This window comes from Buteo buteo, chromosome Z, assembly GCF_964188355.1.
Source record: "Buteo buteo chromosome Z, bButBut1.hap1.1, whole genome shotgun sequence".
Classification (NCBI taxonomy): domain Eukaryota; kingdom Metazoa; phylum Chordata; class Aves; order Accipitriformes; family Accipitridae; genus Buteo; species Buteo buteo.
Genome location: NC_134204.1, coordinates 42,241,218 through 42,263,210, shown reverse-complemented (window position 1 = coordinate 42,263,210; position 21,993 = coordinate 42,241,218). Strand labels below are relative to the sequence as shown.

General features: G+C 41.9%; 1 protein-coding gene across 1 annotated transcript in view; it reads left to right on the top strand.

Annotated features, from left to right (window-relative positions):
• PRUNE2 (prune homolog 2 with BCH domain) overlaps positions 1-21,993 on the top strand; it is a 146,914-nt gene that overhangs the window by 88,840 nt on the left and 36,081 nt on the right. The window contains exon 9 of the mRNA XM_075020057.1: positions 20-851. Within this exon, the coding sequence (XP_074876158.1) occupies positions 20-851 (832 nt within the window). The remainder of the gene's footprint in view (positions 1-19; positions 852-21,993) is intronic.

Genomic DNA, 21,993 nt, shown 5'->3' with positions numbered 1-21,993 from the left:
TGTTTGCCTGTTCTTTTAGAAGCTGGCACTGACTCCCTACTTTGTAGGGAGAATAAGCCAAGAAATTCCTCTGAGAGCCCTGAACTGAAAAATACAGAGGGTAAGGAAGATGTGAGGATGCAGGTGCACCGAGATACAACTTCACTGGAGTCGGATTACATCCTTGTTACTGAGAAAGAAAATATACCTTCAACGGAGGATACCTTTGAAAGAAACGAAAGTGTTTTTGCATTTCAAGAAGCTAATGTAGCTGAACAAACAGAATCTCATAAAGGCTTTTCACCGGGCTCCTTGGATACCTTTCAGCCAATCTCCATTACTAATGAAAGGGAAGATCATTCTGTTTGTGGGACTGAAAGGGACTCTATTCACTTAGAAGAGAAAAGTTCTTCTGTTGCGCCTCAAAAACTGGATGATGAAAGGAGATCACAGGAAAGCTCTGGGCAAGATGAGGGCTGGATTATATTGGGCCAAAATGAAGTCAGTGACATATCACCTGAAGAAATTTCTGCCGAGTCAGAGATGCCAAAATCAGGGTCCGGATATTCTGACAAAGAACTGGCAGCTGTTGAAGCACAGGAATTGATTCTTGACACTCCAGCAGAATTTCAGGTAGAAGCTACCCTTCAGAAACCTTTTGAACATGGAGGCTATTCTCCTTCAGACAGCCTGACCACCGAGAATGAGAATTTGGCCATCACAGGAACATGTGTGTTGCAGGTGGTTGGTGGTGATGATACATGGGAAGCAAATTCTCAACAGACACTCGGAAATAACGTAGCAACAGAACAAGAAATGAAGGAGGAAATGGTGCTTCTCAACAGTGAAAGAGGACTGAGTCAAATATCAGGGTAAGGAAAAACCAACCTGTTTCCTTTCAAGAGTCTTCTGTTCACCTGTTATCAATGCTTTTGAAGAGTATGACATTATGAATAGGTGGCAGGACTTTCAGGTCTGAACTACTAATTATATTTACATGATTTAAGTATCACTGTACTCCTCCCCTTCTAAAAACAGAGACTTGGTTCTTGGTTGATTGGTATGAGCCAAATGAGGAATGTTTTGCAATGCAGGAAGCTTATAAGGCCACTTCCTTGCAGGAATAAGTCTGTCTTCCTTTTATGGAGTCCCATAGACTTCATAAGCTACCTTTAAATCTGAAACATGTGGCCAGGGAACGCAGGCCAAAGCCAGGTACTGATGGTATTGCCAGTCCTGATACAATGCCAGTGATGAGATTATGGAGGGATCGAAGTGAAGTACAATCTCTGCCTAATGCAAAACTGCTGGGAAGGAAGATAGGAGGGAGTTGAGGCCCAGAGACAGAAAGAGGTGCTGCTCATAGAGAAAAGGAAAGGATGATGGAAAATCATGGTTTTTGTGGTTATTTCTAAGCTGTAGTCAGGTGAGAGCAGCATTTTTTGTCTGTTCGGACTGGACTGGCAGTTGAGGCAGTTTGAGTATGTTTGCACCTGCCTTTGGGTGGAATTGCAGCCTCTGTGCTGTCAGCATTACTACTGCCTGCTGTCTCTCTGCAGTGTCACCAGATGGAGAAAGAGGTGACCTTCTTGAGTCCATTTACTGTAGCGTTTTGGAAAGGGTGCTTCTGCTGTTGACTCCTCTTCTTTTACAACCAGGAGGCTGTAACTGCTACAGTGGACTTATAGAATAGCTCCAGAGATGCAAGTGTGGAAGTCTGACCTCATTTCTTGTGGGCATCTGCAACTGACATGCTGCAGTTTTACAAAGAGGAACCTGGCATTGCATTGATACAGTGAAATTCTTGTGGCCAGCAAAAGAAACTTCCCAGTACAAATAAAACTAAGAGGTGTAACTGCTTTGTACTTGTTACTCCTTTCAAACTGCACTTACCCAAAAGAACACATGTGATATCAAACATGTGGAAACATACTGTTTGTGTGAAATGCAAGACTGATTTTTTTACTTTTTTTTCAAGTTTCTCTCAAGTACTTGTCAGCTCAGTGTAGAATACATGTCATGTTCACAACTTCTATTACCAGGTTTTAATTAGTTTGCGGTTTATTTTAGACTTTACTCTTTGAAGTTTTCACTAACAGTTTTGCAATTTTAGCAGTAGGCTTTTTTTCCCTTAAAGGTGGCATGCCTGTATATGATAGTATAACCCTGAAAACAGCATGTACAAATAATCTGTGATAGAAAAGCACAGCTTTTTGCTACCCCTCTTCCCACCCAAAACAGTTCACATTTTATTAAGATTTCAGGAATGAATAGTTCCAATAGCTGTGGTTTATCTTCCCCTGGATGTTAAAATACCTCCCCTCTAAACATTTTCACACATTTTTCAAAGAGTGCATTGTTACAAGACTAGACACTGTTATAGGTGAGCTATTTTTAATATATGGTAAGTCCTGGCTCCATCCTAAACAGAAACCCCACTCTCATGAACTCTGAAATATAAAGATGTTACTTGCAGGCTTAAACTTGCAGTCTTAAAATTGTATTGGACTTTAGCTTTTCTTGACAGGCAAGATTTTGAGTCATACGCAGAGCATACGTTGCCCTCAGACACTGCCCCTGGCTGAAGTTGCTTCAATCTAACCAGACAGGCAGCACAGAGGAGAGTATGAGATAAAAGGGGCTCTGTTTTGGTAGGGCAGTGACAACTTTTATTGATGCAGGTTAGCATTTACTGCCCTCAAGAAAGAGGCAAATCTTCAGAAGGGTTAGCAGAAGATGAGTACTCCCCTGTTCTGTACAGTCTGACGTAAATCAAATGCTGAGTGCTTGACCTTGAATCTGCTACCTGATCAGAAAGTAACTCCCGAAACACACACAGTATGTTTAGAGAGGAGACATTCTGCGCAGGGTGCAAGGTGGAAGATTTCCACAAATCGAGCACACCTACTGAGGTTTTCAGTCCATACTTATACACTACAGTTAAAACACCACGCCTATCTAATACATAGGTTCTGCCTAACTATTGCATGTTCATTACGTTGAGCAAGCATGTAGTGTTGTTCTCTTGAGCAATGATCCCAGACTCTTCTACGTCTGCATGGGGTTCTCCTTCGGTGGTCTTCCGTGGTTGTTTGGGGAAGAAGAATACCCCTACTCCTTTTGTCCTTTTATGGTCATGCATCATCTGAGGACACCAGGGTCTTTGTTTCTCTTGCCATCGCCTCGGAGGATGTATGTCCTTAATTAGCAAGTCTGTGACTCTTTAAGCATCTTCTGTTGTAAGCAGAATCTTAAACTAGATAAGCTTTACCTTGAATACACATAATCTAAACAGTCCTTGAATAGCAAACATACCACACTTCTAATGTTTTAGGTTTTTTCTTTAAACTATCACCACCTTCTTATTTATTAATCAGTCTTTTGAAGGCTTGAGGCAACAAAACTATCAAAAGTAGAGCTGGTTGGCACAACATTTCTGTTGCACCTAATCCTCCAAGCTTCTAACTTCCATTCCAGAAGGAAAAGTAGAAATTTTGAAATTTTCTACAACAGAGAAATCTGGAAGAAGCAAACCCAAGAAGCAAATCCCCAAGCAGTTGTTTTGCATCCACATTACTTTAAACTGTGACAGTGTGGAAGGGTGGCTTGGGATTTGTGGATCTAGGAAAACCAGACATCCTTTGACTTCGAGGTGGTTTGCTTATAAGTAGTTCACACCCTGAAAATCGCCTTCTTTCATCATCTCTGCAGGGTTTCACTGGGAGTTCATCAAAATCAACTAATTTCAATGAATAAACTGGGTTTTGACAAACCAGTAATTTCTAGTGAAAATCTTTAAATCAAAAGATGCTTACCACCTGTGCTCACAATAAATGGTGAATGGGATGGGAAAAGGAAGGGTTGTTTAGAAGAGGTGGTGGCTAGTTGCAGGCTTGCAAATCTGACATGAACAAATCAGCTGTCAACTCTTCTGTCTCCCATAAAGCATTTTAAATTAAAAGCTGCCAGATAGTGAGCCTGCTTAAGTCATGCTGATTAATTACATGCAGGCAGCATCCTAGGGTTTGGCTTGCTATGCTTACGTGCCCACGGTGTTCTTAGCAAGGAAAAGAAAACTGGTCTAGGTATCTGATTTTAAATGATTTTTACAAATCAGCATAATGGAGTTGAGATAACTCTGAAGCAGTAAGATTCTTTTTTAGATACCTCAAGAAAAGAATCTGATTTTTTAACTTACACTGGCACTAGAAAAATCATTCCTATGGCCATGGATTTATAGGGGGGTTTAAATCTTATTGTTATGAATTGTTAGATCAGTTTTGACAACTCTGCTGTTCATTAGGAATTCCTGTAAGTCTCCAAAGTAAAAACTTGAGTCTTGTACCTAATAGTACATTCAGATGTAGTACATTCATTATTCTTAGAACTTAGCATATTCTCCTAGACTGATTTAATGTCTAAAGTCCAAAACTGGACCATGTTAATGTAAGAGTGTTTTCAGTAGAAACTTAAAAGCATGATGAAATATGGTGCATCCTGCAAGGAAAGGATACAGTAGTTCTTGGTACAGAATATATAGTCACTATAGTTTCCGCTATAGGCTTTTTTCTTATCTGACTCAGTTGTTGTTTAATACTTGATTAATACCAAATGCCTTTTCAGTGCATAGCAGTGGCTGGTTTTGTCCTTAACACTAGTGATGCTGAAGCCTGTAGAAGTAAAGTAAAGCAAGGAAGTTATTCAGCATCCGCATTAACAATTATTTATGGGAGCATGGAACCAGGAGAATCTACTTTCCTTTGGGTCTATGTTTTGCTGTTAGACTATATTGTTGATAAGGTGTGAAAACTGATGGAAGTTTTTTCCACCATTAATGTTATTAAAAATATTGCTCTTGTATGAGGATTTCATGTGTAGTAGAGATTGCTTTTACAGTGCTGCTTTCCTCTCAGTTTCCCATGTGCTTGGTAGCTGACTGCCGTGGTTTCAGCCCCGCCGGTAACAAAGGACCAGGCAGCCGCTCGCTCACTCCTCCCGCCCCCCTCCGGTGGGATGGGGAGGAGAATCGGAGGAGAGAAAAGGGAAAAAAAAAAAACAAAACGGAACCTCGAGGGTTGAGATAAGGGCAGTTTACTGGGACAACAACAAAAAAACCCCAGAAGTTACAACAACACCAACGGTACTAATGACAGAGTATACAAAAAGAGTGATGCACAGTGCAACTGCTCACCACCCGGGACCCGACGCTCCGCCACTTCCCCGCCGAAAGTCGAGCCCACCCCCCGGCCCGCTCCCTATATATATACTGATCATGATGGCACATGGTATGGAATAGCTCCGTGGCTAGTTCAGGTCAGCTGCCCCGGCTATGCACATCCCCCCCCCCCCAGGTTCCTGTAAAAATTAACTTTATCCCAGCTGAACCCAGGACACTGACGTTCAATAAACTTTTAATAAGGTTATGTCTTCAGTCAGTTAGATAATGACTTCAGACTTTTTAGGGGATAGCAGAGACACATGCAGATGTCCCTATGCATGCCCACAGCATGATCACAGAGGCCTTGACTCCTTTGAAATCAAAGCAATCACACAAAAAATATTATGGTAGAAAGGACAGAACACATATGGGAATAATTATTTCTAGATTATATGTCAATTTCATTAAACCTCTTCATATAAACAGCTGAAGAAATAGCAACTGATATGGTAGAAGTGTGTAATTAGAAATGCTTTCTAATGTGTTTCGTTGACAGTTTTGAAAACACAAGTTCCTTCTTAAAACATATCTCAGTGTGCAGCTTTTAAGTCTGAAATTAACTGTCCTTCTTGGCCAACAAAGTTTAAAACAATGTGATACAGCAGAACTGCCAGCCTATGGGAGGTTAGCACAGAAATGCTGGTGTCATCACATAAGAGATGAAACTAAGGCTTTTTTCTTGTTCTTATTGCAACAGAGTTTCTGGATGGCCTAATAGGGCTAGTCATCATGCTCAGAGTGCGCCAAAGATTTACATCTTCGAAGTAGGCTTTGGTAGAACCGAACCAAAGTCTAAGTAACAGATACTCTGCTCTCAGAAGTGTCCTTCTGCCTGAATTCTTGTACTTCTGAAAGGCCATAATTTTGACTCAGGAAAGTTTCTTGGATTCTTCACTAAATGCGACTCTTACCTTCACTGAATAGTCTGTTTCCTAGCTTATGCTTAATTAAGCCTGCATGGTATCAGAAAATTAAGCACCCTTAATCTGAACGTCTGGATGGATAGCTGTACCCTGAGCATGGATTCCATTCTCTGCTCATTTTTTTGTTTTGTCAAATACTTTTGGTTTATGCAAATTAAGTTTGCATTCTGAACCTGTAACACCCATCTCTGTGACCGTGATTTTAGAAGTCACTCCTGAATCTGGGGCTTTCTCTAGTGGGTGTTTGCTTCCCACATAGAAGCTTTCCTTGTGGCCTGCTGGTTGTTGTTTCATATACCACTTGGCAGGGTATAGAAATTAGGTTCATTATTTTTAGGTATGTACTTCACCTTCATATATTTATGTATGGTACAAACACAAGCTTCTATAGGTATGTCAGTGGTAAAAAGAAGAGTAGGGAAAATGTGGGCCTTCTCCAGAATGAAACAGGAGACCTGGTTACCCAAGACATGGAGAAGGCTGAGGTACTCAATGACTTTTTTGCCTCAGGCTTCACCAGCAAGTGCTCCAGCCACACTGCCCCAGTCACAGAAGGCAAAGGCAGGGACTGGGAGAATGAAGAACAGCCCACTGTAGGAGAAGATCAGGTTTGAGACCACCTAAGGAACCCGAAGGTGTGCAAGTCCATGGGACCTGATAAGATGCATATACAGTACCTGAGGGAACTGGCAGATGAAGTTACTAAGCCACTATCCATTATGCCTGAGAAGTTGTGGCAGTTGGGGGAAGTTCCTGCTGACTGGAAAAGGGGAAACATAACCTCCACTTTTAAAACAAGGGAAAAAAGGAAGTCCCGGGGAACTACAGGTCAGTCAGTGTCATCTCTGTGCCTAGCAAGATCATGGAGCAGATCATCCTGGAAAATATGCTCAGGCACATGGAAAATAAGGAGGTGATTGGTGACAGCCAGCATGGCTTCACTAAGGGCAAATAGTTCCTGACAAATGGGTGGCCTTCCGCAGCGTTGGTGGATAAAGGAAGAGCAGCTGATGTCATCTACCTGGACTACTGCAAAGCATTTGACACTGTCCCACATAACATCCTTGTCTCTAAATTGGAGACAGATGGATTTGACAGATGGACCACTCGGTAGATAAGGAACTGGCTGGATGGTCATACCCAAAAAGTTGCAGTCAACGGCTTGATGTCCAAGGGGAGAGCAGTGACGACTGGCGTTGCTCAGGGGTCAGTATTGGGACCGGCACTGTTTAACTTCTTTGTCGGCGACATTGACAGAGGGATTGAGTGCACCCTCAGCAAGTTTGCTGATGACAACAAGCTGTGTGGTGCGGTCGACACTGGAGGGAGGGGATGCCATCCAGGGGGATCTTGACAGGCTTGAGAGGTGGGCCCCTGTGAATCTCACAAAGTTCAAGAAGCCCAAGTGCAAGGTCCTGCATGCAGGTCAGGGCAATCCCAAGTACAGGTACAGGTTGGGCAGAGAATGGATTGAGAGCAGCCCTGAGGAGAAGGACTTGGGGATGTTGGTTGACGAGAAGTTCAACATGAGGCAGCAGTGTGTGCTCGCAGCCCAGAAAGCCAACTCTATCCTGGGCTGCATCAAAAGAAGGGAGACCAGCAGCTCGAGGGAGGTGATTCTTCCCCTCTACTCTGTTCTCGTGAGACCTCACCTGGAGTACTGTGTTCAGCTCTGGGGCCCCCAACTTAGGAGGGGGGCTGCAAAGATGATCAGAGGGCTGGAGCACCTCTCCCGTGAGGACAAGCTGAGACAGTTGGGGTTGTTCAGCCTGGAGAAGGCTCTGGGGAGACCTTCTAGCAGCCTTCCCATACCTAAAGGGGGGCTGCAAGAAAACTGGAGAGGGACTATTTACAAGGGTATGTAGGACAAAGAGCAGTGGCTTTAAACTGAAAGAAAGTAGATTTAAATTAGATGTAAGGAAGAAGTTCTTTACTATGAGGGTTGTGAGGCACTGGAACAGGTTGCCCAGAGAAGTTGTGGATGCCTCTGGAAGTGTTCAACGCCAGGTTGGATGGGGCTTTGAACAACCTGGTCTAGTGGAAGGTGTCCCTGCCCATGGCAGGGGGGGTTGGAACTAGATGACCTTTAAGGTCCCTTCCAACCCAAACCATTCTATGTTTCTATGATCTCTGAAGAATAAAGAAACTCATCATTTGTACTCAAAACAGTGATAGCGACATCCCATCCAATGGACAATTGAATTGATTGTCCAAAGTTAATGGAGGCATTTACTCAGTAACTGCCTTCTAAGGCCTTTTCTGAATCTACAGTTTATTCACATGTCCCTGTTTAGAAAAACTGAAGTTCATGCTTGCACACTATGCTGAAGTAAGTTCTTTTAGCAGTGGAATAAGGGTCAGTAAAGGATGCAGTTTGCATTATTTTCTGCTGTCATCCAGAAAGTGTCTGTCACATTGTCTAAGAAAATTGAATATTTTATGGAGGAGGGAATTAAAATTGTGAAACAGAAAGTGTAAAGAAAAATGAGGATGAAGTAGTGGATTAAAATCTTGATGTCTGCTGGTCGCTGTCCCCTTCATCCCAATGTCAAGCATAATAACTCCCCAAGGTGTTCAGGTGGGTTTTAAGAAAGTCTGTGACTGGTGGTAAAATTCCCTCCTGTACTGTTTTTCTTCTGCAAGCAAAAGCAGCAGCAGGAAGAGAACTATGAGGATGCTTGCTAGCATTAAAACACTGAAGAAAAGACATAAACCTGTCTCAGTAATGTACAAACACCAGAAATAATAAACCCTAGAGGTTTCTTTGGCCTCATAAAAAGTTGTTTTGGTTTGTGTGGTGGGGTTTTGGTAGCAGTGGAGGGGCTGCAGGGGTGGCTCCTGTGAGAAGCTGCTGGAAGCTTCCCCGGCTCCAAGTCGGACCCGCCGCTGGCCCAGGCCAAGCCCGTCATTGACAGTGGTAGCACCTCTGGGAGAACAGATTTAAGAGGGGGAACCTGCCGTGAGTGGGGGGATCGGGATGTGAGAGGAACCCCTCTGCAGACACCGAGGTCAGTGCGGCAGGAGGGGAGGAGGAGCGGGGGAGGAGGGGATGCCCCTGCAGCCCTGGTGAGACGGCAGGCTGTGTCCCCCAGCCCACGGAGGGGAGCGGGGGAGCGGAGGCCCACCTGCAGCCCGGGGAGGACCCCACGCCGGAGTGGGGGGAGGCCCCCCAAGATGGCCGTGACTCTGTGGGAGAGCCGGCGTGGAGCAATCTGTGCCTGCATGATCAGCCTGCGGAAAGGACCCCTGACGGAGAATTTTGTGAAGGACTGCAGCCCGTGGGAGGGACTCACACTGGAGAAGTTTGTGGAGAACTGTCTCCTGTGAGAGGAACCCCACGCTGGAGCAGGGGAAGACTGCGGAGTCCTGGCCCTGAGGAGGAAGGAGCGGCAGAGACAAGGTGTGATGAACTGACCCCAGCCCCATTCCCCGTCCCCCTGCGCTGCTGGGGGGGAGGAGGGAGAGAGAAACAGGAGAGGAGTTGAGCTGGGAAGGAGGGAGGGGTGGGGGGGAAGGTGTGGGTGTTGTAAGGTTTGGGTTTACTTCTCATTATCCTTGTTTTGATTTGGTTGGTAGTTTGATTTTGATTCTTCCCCAAGTTGAGCCTGCCTTTTGCCCATGACCATAAGTGGTGAGTGATCCCTCCCTGTCTTTGTCTCGACCCGCAATCTTTTCTTTATATTTTCTCCTCCTCATCCCACCAGGCAGGGAGGACTGAGCAATTGGCCTCATGGTGTTTCATTGCTGGCTGGGCTTAAACCACGACAGAAGTACAAAAAGGTTTGATAGCACATTATTAGTGTCAGTCTTTCCAGAAAGAAAATAGCTTTTTATATGGCTTTCCATATGTGAACAGCGAAGAGTGACTACATTTAAAAAAGAATAATTGGTGAAATTCATGGAGCACTATAGGAGTGTTGGCTAGGCAGGATAACATAGTTCACTGCTGCTGCTGTGGCTGGATGTGTGCCAGCAGTAAAATTTATGAGGACTGGGGGTAATTTGCTTCCTAATAGAAGCTGTCCTGTCTTACAGAGCTGTGTGAAGCTCAGCAGTGATGCAATGGTCAGGAGGCAGCAGATGACTATGCTAACTTTTACTTAGCAGCGCGCTCCTCAGGGTGTGTTAGTGTTTGTGTATACCAGATCATTCTTGCTCTTACCTTTGCTGTAGGGAAGGATTACCCTTTTCCTTAGTAGGAAGACTTAGAAGGAGCTGAAGGAAATACTATGAAATCACATATTAACTTGAGGAGTAAGAAGTAGTGAGAGCAGTAGAGATAAGGACACTGATGTTTGGAAGGTTTGGGGGTGAGCTTGGAAAACTGATGGCAAAACTGAGCAGAAGACAATTTCCTTTGAAAAACTGCCAAGATTTATTTAACCCACTAGAATAAGGCTTCCACAAAAGAAAGCTTCATTTATCTTTCTGATAGCATGTTCTCAAAGAAGCAGGAATCAGTCTTTTCTGTTCACTTGTATAGTGACTTCTTGGAAAAGATAGTTCTCCCACTGCCTCTGTCCCAAGTATCTCTCTGTGACCATTGCTGTACTGCTGGCTATTAAAATTGCGCAGTACTGTAAGCAATCCAGTAAATTTTTAATAGAGGAGCCTGTTTTCATCATATTGCCTGTGGTTGACAGTGAATAAAGAAAACTAAATATAGTGAAAGAAAAATCTGTGACAATTTCAAGATTAGTAAGAGTTCTGAGACTGCTATCTCTGTGATTTAGCTAAATGCACATCATGTATTTCAAAGCCATTAATGATTCAAGTCAAATATCGATCTCTAGTACTGAACCGAAATACTGACAGAGTGGAACCAGGGAAAAAATTCTCATTGACTCCAGTGGACCAAGGGTTTCACCCAGTATTTTCTCAAAATGTCTGTTCTGTCACCCCCAAAGCTAGGATAAGGCAATGAATTAGAGAGCCCAGGTTCGCTTCTTGCTTTAATGGGCAAAGCAGGCTGCTGTGTATAGGAAGCCTAAAGGACTGATAATCTGTTGTAAGTTTAAGAGGCCACATTCTGCAAAGTAACCTTTACTTCCCTTTGGATGCCTCTGTTTCCTTTTTTCCTTGCATACCCTTGGGGCTCTCATCTTTCTCTCCTGTCAAGATTGTTTATTAATTGGCTAGATTTGCTGGAAAGCAATTCCAGGCAGTCTGGAGACAGGCATGCTGCTTCAGCGGTGCTTCCAGCTCCTGCTGAACTACATGATTATGGACTTGAAATGGTGCCGTGGTTTAACGCCAGCCAGCAGCTGAGCACGATGCAGCCGCTCACTCCCTCCCCCCAACCCAGTGAGATGGGGAGGAGAATCGGGAAAAAAAAAGGAAAACTTCTGGGTTGAGATAAGAACAGTTTAATAGAATAGAAAGGAAGAAACTAATAATGATAACAATAATAAAATGACAATAATAATGATAAAAGGAATGAAATATACTAAACAAGTCAAGCACAATGCAATAGCTCACCACTTGCTGACAGATGCCCAGTTAGTTCCCAAGCAGCAATCTACCCCTGCAGGCCAGCTCCTCCCAGTTTATATACTGGGCATGACGTCACATGGTATGGAATAACCCCTTGGCCAGTTTGGGTCAGCTGCCCTGGCTGTGTCCCCTCGCAACTTCTTGTGCCCCTCCAGCTTTCCTGCTGGCTGGGCATTAGAAGCTGAAAAATCCTTGACTTAGTATAAACACTGCTTAGCAACAACTGAAAACATCAGCACGTTATCAACATTCTTCTCATACTGAATCAAAAACATAACACTGTACCAGATACTAGAAAGAAAATTTACTCTATCCGAGCCAAAACCAGGACAAATGGGAATTGAACTCAGGTCTCTCACTTGGCCTCACAAAGTGTGACAATTGACTAAACACAAGGAGCATGCTTCAAAGGTTAAAAACAGACATGTAAGGAAAAGAGCAACAACTGAGAAGGTTGCTTGTAGGAAGGTCCATGTAAATGTAACTTAATGCCTTATAACAAAAGTAAAAAATTGAATTGAAACTAAACAAAATGTTTAGAATGGCATGACCAAGAACTCATCAAGATTGCTGGCTCAGAACTTGAGATTTCAATGTTCATCTGAGTTCAGGATGGGAAAATATATAATTAATGTATTTTACATTATTATATATCATACCATTATAATCATTATAGTAATATACATTATGTATTGGAAGTTCTATGTTATATATTAGCTTTTGCGAAGATGTTGCTTCTGTGAAAATGGAAGAATCCCTGGGACAGATTCAGAGCAGGGAACTTTCGAACAACATAGTTGTAAATTCATTAATTTTTTTTTTTAATTTGGTAATAATCTATTTTAATTTCAGTGAAGCTCACTGCTAACCTTTTTTATGATGGAAGTAACAACATAATTCTGTTCATGCATGAGCTTTAGGTACAGCATCTCTTGCCATCTACTTGATTTGGCCAATGAAGTCTTGACAACTGTCTTTTTTGTTACCAATTTTGGGGTGATACAGTATTTTCCATCACCATCTGGAGGTTGAAAATTAATTAAAACTAAAAACCCAGTTTTCCATTGCAGAGCCAGCTGTTAAGCAATAGCAGCAGCCAATATGGTGATAATCCCATTTTTGTAAAAACAGCATTAATATTTACATGCCAAACGCCAAGTACTTTATAAAAACCTTTTAACAAGAAGAGAACAACACTTCAGTGACTGAAAAAAAATTTTAAAAGGAAAAAAACCCTCCTTGCTATTATTCACTTGTCATCCTGAAATTTTACTTAAATTGTGGGATTGGGCTGATAGAGACACTTTCTTAAAGCAAGAAGAACTGGACTGTGTCAGTACGGTTTAGCGGTCACATGAAAAACTCCCCCACTATTCAAAACCCCACTGTTTTCTGAGCTAATTCACTACATAATTTATTCCAATCAATGTGATCAATGACATGAGATTTCAGCCTGAAGCATTAATGAGCTTTGAAACTTGAGCCTCTTGATGCAGACCTGACTTTGCCAGTGAGCCCCAGTGAGCTTAGTGGGTCCCAGCAGAGCGTCCTAAAATCTCAGAGACGTTCTGTGTCATTCAGAGCATTGAGGATCAAGGCTGTAGCTTCTGCCATGTTACTAATTTCATAGCTTCATCATAATCATGCTACCAATAATTTCTATTGCACATAAATACTTCATAACTCTATTTCCTGGATACAGCTTCTTGGTGTCTGGACTTTTGATTTCAAATGGGTTAAAGTTTATCCTGTTGAAAAAGTGCTAAAAAATATCCCCATCGTTGGAAATTTTATGTAGAGCTAGCTGACAGAAGCATCGAAGATCATGTCTGCAGCGGTGTCCTCTTTAGAAATGTATTTTCACATTGGTGATGATTTTTTAATTTTTTTAAATGCTTGGTGTTGGTCTGTTGTTCTTTAAAATAGCAGCTGGGGACTGATTTCTTGGGAGACAGCAGCAGATGATGAGAACTTTCCCTGTAGCATTACTAATACAATGAAGAAGAAGGTGGGAGCCACTGAATTTTTATTTACACTGTGCTGTAGGTGTGCATGGAGCTGTACTGACAAATGAAAATGGCATTAGGCTTTTGTTTGTTTTTAACTGCTTATGGCCAAGCAATTTGATGTGAAAGCATCTCCAGTTCTCACGTAACTCATCTTCCAAGGAGGAGTTGCGCAGTGTGAAGGAAGGGGAAACTAGCTGAAGGTTAGGCCATCCTAGTGCCTGTTGCCTTGCTGTTTTATCCTCACAGAACTGCAAGGAATAGGATGGAAAGCTGGTTTGCATTTGGAAAGAAACCTGGAGTTTTTAGGGACCCTACCTCCGACAGCTTTTGTAAAAGCAGACTGTGGGACTGCACTGCATGGCAAGAAATGTCCTTCCTTCAAGTACACCCCTAAGAAACACAAGTCAAGAGCACAGGCCATGAGCTTCTTGGTGCTTGTACAGTTTCTGTTTCCAGAATTCACCCTGCTTTCTGAACTGGTGGTTGTTTGTTTTTTTTAAATTTGCATCTGCATTCCCATAGCTGAATTGCAAACTGAACAAATTATGTAAAGCGTGTTTGAATATGCATGTGCTCTATAACCATCGATGCAAACAGAAATGAGGGCTGAGATGGGTTGAATCCATAAGAACTTTTGTCATGCAGTCTCTCATCACAAGCTTTCCTCGGGCTCTGAAATGAAGCAGCGGGGAGCTTTTCACTACTGCCAGCTGACTCGCTGTATCAAAGTTTGGTGATGCGCTAACAAAGCTTCCCTGGGAATGTAACGAAAAAAAAAAAAAGCTGAAGCACAGCTCTGCATTCATTTAAGGGCTTCTTCATCCAAAGCCCAGTAGCTGCTGGTTAAAACACCCAGCTATCTGAAGCAGGTGATCACCCTTATTTAGCAGCACCACTAGCCACGTGACAAGAAAATGGTGGAAGATCTGTATTCCTAGTAAACTGCTACAGAAAGAGGGATGCTGAAGTGCAGCAGTAAAGCATCTTTATTATTCTCCCAGTAGAAAGGCCTCTTCAAGTCTTTAGAAGGTAAGCGAGGCTGATATGCAGAAGGTTTTCTGATTAACAGTTCTGTTGTTGCAGTTACTTAGAAAGGGGAAATGTTTGTCAGCATGATGCAAAGCACCCAGGACCTCATTACTGAAAACTGGGCAGCTGTATTTTAATTCCGTTGCAGCTCTTTATGAGAGGAGCTTACATCAGTTCAATGGGATTTCTTTTGTCTGAGTGCAGGCATGGTATTTGTAATGAGGAAACAAAACTTCATTGCAGTTACCTAGCATATTAGATTATTTTCAGCTTGTTTGCCTAGCTCTGAGGATACAGTGGGACAAAAGGGAGTGAATGGTGGGCATTGGCACCAGATAACTTGCTTTTAAGAATGCTTAATTACTGCCATAGTGATTGTTTGCGATAGCTCTTGTAGACTACTGGACAATGGTATTGTTTTCAGGTTTTTTGCTATCAACTGAAGCATATGATTTTTGAATTTTTTTGCAATGTCGTCTTAAAGTGTTACAGTGAACAGAATATGTAATATTTGAAGGTTAATGGATCAAGGATGCAGCAATAATCTCGGTGGTAAGAGGACTAAAAAATTACGGCAAAAGTTTGTTTGTACAGGCAGTATTTTTGTTTAATTATAAGAGCTTGATTTGTCTCCATTCTGTTGTTTGCTTCTCTGTCTGTGATGAAGGAGTGAAAAAATTCTTCAGTTCTAAGTGTGGTAAGCAAACAAATGATAGTGATGTACAGGAGGCATTGAAAATGTATAGAATGTCTAAATACCTGCTACTTAGAGCAACACTGAAAGGAAATGTATGCAGGCTTGGTAGATATATTTAGCCAGAATCATTCTAAGTAAGTGGGGGGCAGGCAGAGATGTCATTTCTGGACTTATCTTTATTAATACTCTTGGAAAGCATAGCTGTCTTGAGAAAGCGAGGAAGCACACAGGTCTAGCAGCACTGTCAGGAGGCATTAAGGCAACTGTGGGGGTCGGGGGAGCAGCACACACCAATCCTTACCCTGCCAAAACACTATTTTTTCCAGAGCTGCTGTGTTCCTCCCAGTACTCTCACCCACGCTCTCCACTGCTGTCTCTTGTGGGGCAGAGGAGTACTAAGGTCTAAAATAGCCTTTTTATTCCTGTCTTTGATGAGTCTGGCTGTTATTTGGCCCTGCATAAATCTGGACAATATCAGAGAAAATCTGTGTAGTTAGAGACAAGTCTAACTTTCGCCGAAGTCCACTACTTTAGAAACTTAGATGCTGCTACCAGCAGTCTGCTGTGGTTTTTTGGCATCTCCATAGTGTTCAGCAGTAACGGGGGAGCAATGTTATTTAACAGATTGTAATACATTTGTAGGAAAAGGCAGAGAAAAAAATCAATCTTTCAGCCACAGTCTTTGTTCACGCAAAAGATGTAGCTCTCAAACTTACCAAGAAATAATGTATAGGTGAGTATATGATTTTGTCAGCACATGTGAATGTTGATAAAGCTGTTTTTATCACTGTAGTGTCTTCAGGACTGGAGATGCTTCCTATGACACCCTGTACAAATACCAAGAAAAATATGGTGCTACTGCAACAACAAATGACACCAAAGCAGAGGAGAGGATGGGAGTGACAGTCCAGTTGCTTGACAGATTTCTTAGTTTATCTACTTGTTTTTCCTTTGGACATTGAAGGAAATGGCTTTGCTGTTACAGGATTATATGAATTAACTCATTTCAGATATTACTAATTAGTTCTTAGTGTATCCTGTAGATTGCGGTCTCCTCTATAGCCATTGCAGCCATGAAAAATAGACAGTGGCAGATCAGACTTCCTTATTTCAGGCTATGAGATGAAAACTGACTGTGTCCTACAGGAACAAGATAACTCTCCTTAGCAGAAAACATTGGCAGCAAACCCTAAAGAGCTGACTGATGGACAGCAGCCCAGCAGGATACACCTTTGCCTGCTTGTCTAAAGCAGTAGAGCATACAGCTAACCTTGCCCTTCTATTTCCCAGGCTATAATGTGTGGGGGAAGGAGGAGCCCTGTTTTCTCACCTCGTTCCTGAACGTTACTTCTTCAATCTGGTATTTCCCGTTGCTCTGGCTTTTTCACAGCATTTTTACTATGTCTGACATTATCATCTCTCCCACATTTAGGTTGGTTTTTATCTTCCTACTGTTTCTGTGGCCCTTCCAACTCAGTGACAGAGTTCCTGTCTTCCTTCGCACATGCCTTTTTAGACCTGCCTACTGCAGGGTCTGGCAATCTTTCCTGCTCTGAACACCTCCTGCCAGTGCAAGCAGGCTGCAGGACTGCCTTGTTTGGTGCCAGTTTTACTGCTTCAGTAGAGCTTATGATGTGCCTTGATTAGGTGCCTTCTCTGGCTCATGCCTGGGCTTTTCCTGTATTGTTCCCAAGTTGCAAATCACTCAATATGGATGGGCACTCTTCAGTTACCAATTTATACCCATTAGGATATTTCCATTTTAATCTGCCAGTTAAAATTCCCACTTCACATTCTGCATTGTCACTTACATTCTCCTGCTGTCTAATACATCTCTGACAACTGCAGCTTTAAGAGAGACTGAAGTTTAACACTGATGTCTTTTTAGAGCCTTTTCTTTAGCTCAGTCACAGCCAAGATAGGGAAAATGTAGCTGTTAGTTATTTGTAGGTTTGCTGCAGTAAGTAAGACAGGAATCGAAATTATAACAACATTGAACATAGTGACCTGTGAAATCGTAGTTCCATTAACATGGAAAAGACTGAAAGCTGGAAATTTGGCAGTACAGTGACACAGAAGTGAGAAGAAAAGAGAAAATAAACAAATTCACAAGATTTAAGGTATTGAAGGAATAGAAGTTGTTTGAGAAGGATGAGGAATTAAGTCATAAATAGGACCTGAAAAAAAAACATTATGAGGGGAGGAAAAGATAAAAGTCATACAGTATAAAAAAAATATTGCCATGTATCTTTTCCTGTCTATCAGCATATCATAAATTGTGCCAAAGGCTGAACTTGAAATCAAAGGGGTGCTAGAAAAATCCTAATGCTTTAATGAACAGATCAATAAATCTGTACATCTTGATGTTAAGTGAGTTGTTATGATTAGCAGCTCTGAAAATCATCCCTTAACACCTTTTATCATGCAAGCAAGACAGAATTCACCTGTTGTAAGATGCTTTGTTAAAACTTTTGATTCCAGCTAATATAGTGTGGTAATAACTATCATCATCATGTCAGCATTCATACACGCAGAGAAACAAATCCGTTAAGCAATGCAAAAAGTTGACAGTATTGCTGAAAAGCCAAGTAGAAAACATGAAATAGCCACTGGAGTTCGGAAGTTAGCTCAGTTGCAGAACTAATGGTCATTACTAATGGTTAAGAGCAGTCTGAGGCATTTCAGCATGCCTTCATTTGGAAGGAAATGGGCTTGATAAGGTGTAGACTGTAATAATAGCGGGAAGTGTTGTCCCACAAGCAGGGTCCGGTAGCGGCTGTGCAGTAGGCCAATCATACACACAGAACCAAGGTACTTATTTATTTCATGTCTGTGCAGAGACAGGTGCTGGTGGTGACTCCACGAAGCTGGCACCCCACACCGAAGAACTACAATATATTTATTCTGTTACACGATTAGTAAAAACCTGCCTAAATTTACATTCTTTGGTTAGCAGTGACCCTCTCATCTACTATTGGTCAGTTATATTTAAATTAGCCTCACTTGCTATGTAAGTTAGCATGCATGCTCCTTACGGGGTGGGGAGGGAGGGGGCAAGTTCTTCCAGCCTGGAATTGAGTCGGAGGTCGAGATCTCCCCTTGCCACCTTTACCTTTCCCTGTTCATGCTTTGGCAATTGTCCAGCGGCCTTATTTCCCTCTTCAAGGTCATAGTCATTAGCAAAGCCTTGTATCCTTTATACAAAGTAATCAGGCTTGCATAGTGATGCTTTTGAGTAATGGTCCTTCTTAAAGGACAGTGCATCATGTTTAACTCTGAATTGCACCATGGCTAGGCTGTAACTCAAACGTATGACTACAGAAGGGAGTTCTCATAACTCCACTGGAGAATCTCAGTAGGGTGTACAATGTAAAACTTCCTAAAGATTTTCTGCTTCTGATCCTGCAACCTCTACCTCGTTAACTACTCTCAAAGCATTAGCATACTTCCTGAAAGTGCAGATGGCTGCACTGGGTGTAAGATGCACGCTGCTTTTTCAAGTGCTGTTGATATGCCAATTGCATCATTTGGAGCCGCAGGTTTTCTGTTGAATAATCTTGACAGCACATTATGGCAGGAAAATGGTCACTGTGAACCGCACGTGCTGGAAGGAAAACTGGTTTTAAAGTGAGGAAAACAAAAACTGAGTTTTCTCAAGGAATAATTAATTGCTCAATGAAAGTGGAAGGTGGGGATCGGTCACAGATCCATGATTAGGCCTTACATTTTAATAAATTTTTAGAAATACAATTTTCAAACAAAATGTATTTTCAGGTTATACTTAAGGATCTTTTACATCAGATAGATTTAACTTCTACTTTTTCTGCTGGCATTACCTTGTTACAATGCATTTGTAGTGTTTGTTCAACAGTGGCTGTTGATTAACAGATTGTTTAGATGTTATTTGTAGAATATTAACAACATTTATTAAAAGCAGGGAGATTAAATGCTAATACTGCTCTGAACCTACATAGCTCATTGTGAGACCTTGTGATCCTCCAACATGGATGGAGGAGCACCCATCACACAGGCTCTCCAACTTTGTGTTGTTAATTCTGGTAATTTTCCACTGGCTCAGTAAAGATTAAGTAGCGTTGAGCTAGGCACATAATAGAGGAGAGCCCCTGCTCTGAGGGCAAGACCATGTGATAGTATGTGAATGCAATGCCAAAGCAGAGCGGTAGATGTCAAGTGGCATGTTACTTCTACCTTAGAATTTGTTACTCCCTACCTGCTTTCGCACACAAAATACTGAGTTAATAGAATATTATTAAAATGGTAATATTAGGAAATGCCTAGCAGGTTCTACACTTCACTGTCAGAGACACAGTTGAAGACAGTGCTATTTCATGGCTACAGTCAGATAACACTGCCCCAAAGAATTGTCTTCTGTCCGTGTCCATGCCATGAAGTTGTTAAATGGTATGGGGCAGGTCACTAGGAGTCAGCAGCTGACTGAATTGCACATGTCCTTCTCCTCTGACCCCTGTCTGATTTGTTCTTTTTCTGGATGCCAAAGTGAAGCCACTGGGGTCTGACTATACCAGCCTTTTTCAGTGGCAGCTAGATATGAGGATCAGTAGTGGCATATAAAAGATGTTATAAAATGCTACATATTCAGAAAAAAAACCCCAAAGTTTATTAGGCATCACATACAAGGAACTCGCAAGTAATGGACACGCTCAAAGCTGTTGTCCAAGGTATGTTAAATAATGTTTGGAAATGCCCAATACTCAGGTGATTAGCAGCTCTGAAAAGCACCAGAAAGGACTGATTGTCCTGTCTCTACAGTAGTGTTTGAATGGTGCATGGTTAATAATGCTTGGGGATGCAGAAAGGACAATAAAAGGTATCAAACAGTTTTTCACCAGGCTGCACTGTCTTTCCTGTTACATCCTATGACCTGCTGGTGACAAACCTCTAGGAAGAAACTTTTGGGAACTCTGGGATCCGCTGCAGGCAGCATCAGCCTGGCTTACATTCCTAAGGCCCCATTTCAACAGGACATCTAGGTTTGGGATTTAAATCCAATTTCCCTCATTCTATATTGAGATGCCCTTTTATTTCATGTGGCTGGAAGTCACAGATAATTGAAGAAGCCTGGAGCCCTGGATTCCTCCCATAAGCCTTCCTCATCCATAGGCGTATGCATAAGGTTGCTGAAATAGCCTAGTGAATCCCATTGTCACTCATCTATTTACTTACATTTGTCCCTCCATGGCTGTCTGCATTGCTCCCTGGCTTTGCCTGCTTCTCTTGTGCTGTGACACAGGGAGGGAGCTGGCAAGGGGTCAGGACAGATAGCCTGTGGCTGCCTAGCAGCAGTGAAAGCAGCGGCATATACTGAATAGCAGCTGTTATTTTCTAACAGTCAAACTGTTAAGAGCAGTCAGGAGAGCTATGAGTAGCTACCTGGAAAAAAATTAAGGGTTACAGTATAGGTTTAAGAAGAGGAGAAAAGAACAAGATGGCTAGATAAAGAGATACTAAACACTAAAGTTGATTGGAGACTAGGAAACATGTTCATAAAGAATGGTTAAAAAATTTATTCAGTGACCCAAAGTGAGAACTTAACATGTTTTCAGTTAACATACTGAAATGCAAACAATTTAAGTCTTACGGCTAGAATACATGATTTTCCTACAGAAAGAATATTACCTCTTGCAGACATGCCTAACTTTTTCACCCAATCTTGATGCTGAAAATGGAGTAAAAAATCAACACATGGAAAAAATCAAGTAACACTATAATCAGTAAAAGAAGCTTTAAATCTGAAGAGTGAAGTGTGAAAAACTAGGAAGTTGTGACTTTTACTAATTTTTAGCAATGGTTTATTCTGTGGTTGTCAAGAAAGTAAGTGACATGTTTTTTCTGTAAAATGGGAATATCAGCATGTGTTTATCTACTGTGCAGCAGTATGACAATGATTAGTTAACATTTGCACAGATGTTTGATTAATAAAGCTGGCTCAAACAAAGCACCACAGATAATTTGTTTTGGTTTGGTTTGGTTTTTTGTTTGCAGCCAGAGATGGGAATAAAAGTCTCGTGCTATGCATAAATTCTAGTGCTCAGTCTGTAGATTTTTCCTGAACTAATTTGTGATTAAAAGCTACCAAATACATAGCAATAGAAACACAGTTAATTTAGGATACTAACATATGGTTGCTAAATGCAGCTCTCGGGAGGTTATAAAATTAATCCATTTTTACAAGTGACCTGTATACAGTATGATTATTTTACACAGCTGTGAGTAAAAGTAATGATTTTTTTCTAGTCTCAGATATCCTGGAGTGGATTTCTTCCAGTAGGCTCATTTTCTTGGTATGTGGATATAGTTGAAGCATAGTCTCTGACTGATACTGACTGAATCCTGCACAGTGTATGTCACTTTGATTTGTTGCATACTCTGCTACAGTTTAGGGATCATTAATTCTCCTGAACCTAAAAAATTCGCACTGCAGTCTCCTTTATCTCTGAGTAGGCAACTGTAGAAATTTTTGTTTGTTGTCTGGAAGTTTTGTAGCAAAGGACTAGTTTTAGGAAGTAATTTGGGGGATTATTTTTAGTGGGTGCATTTGCTAATGGGTTTCTTCTCTTAGTGCACAATCCAGTTAGGTTTTTTGGGACCAATGTTTCTGGCCTC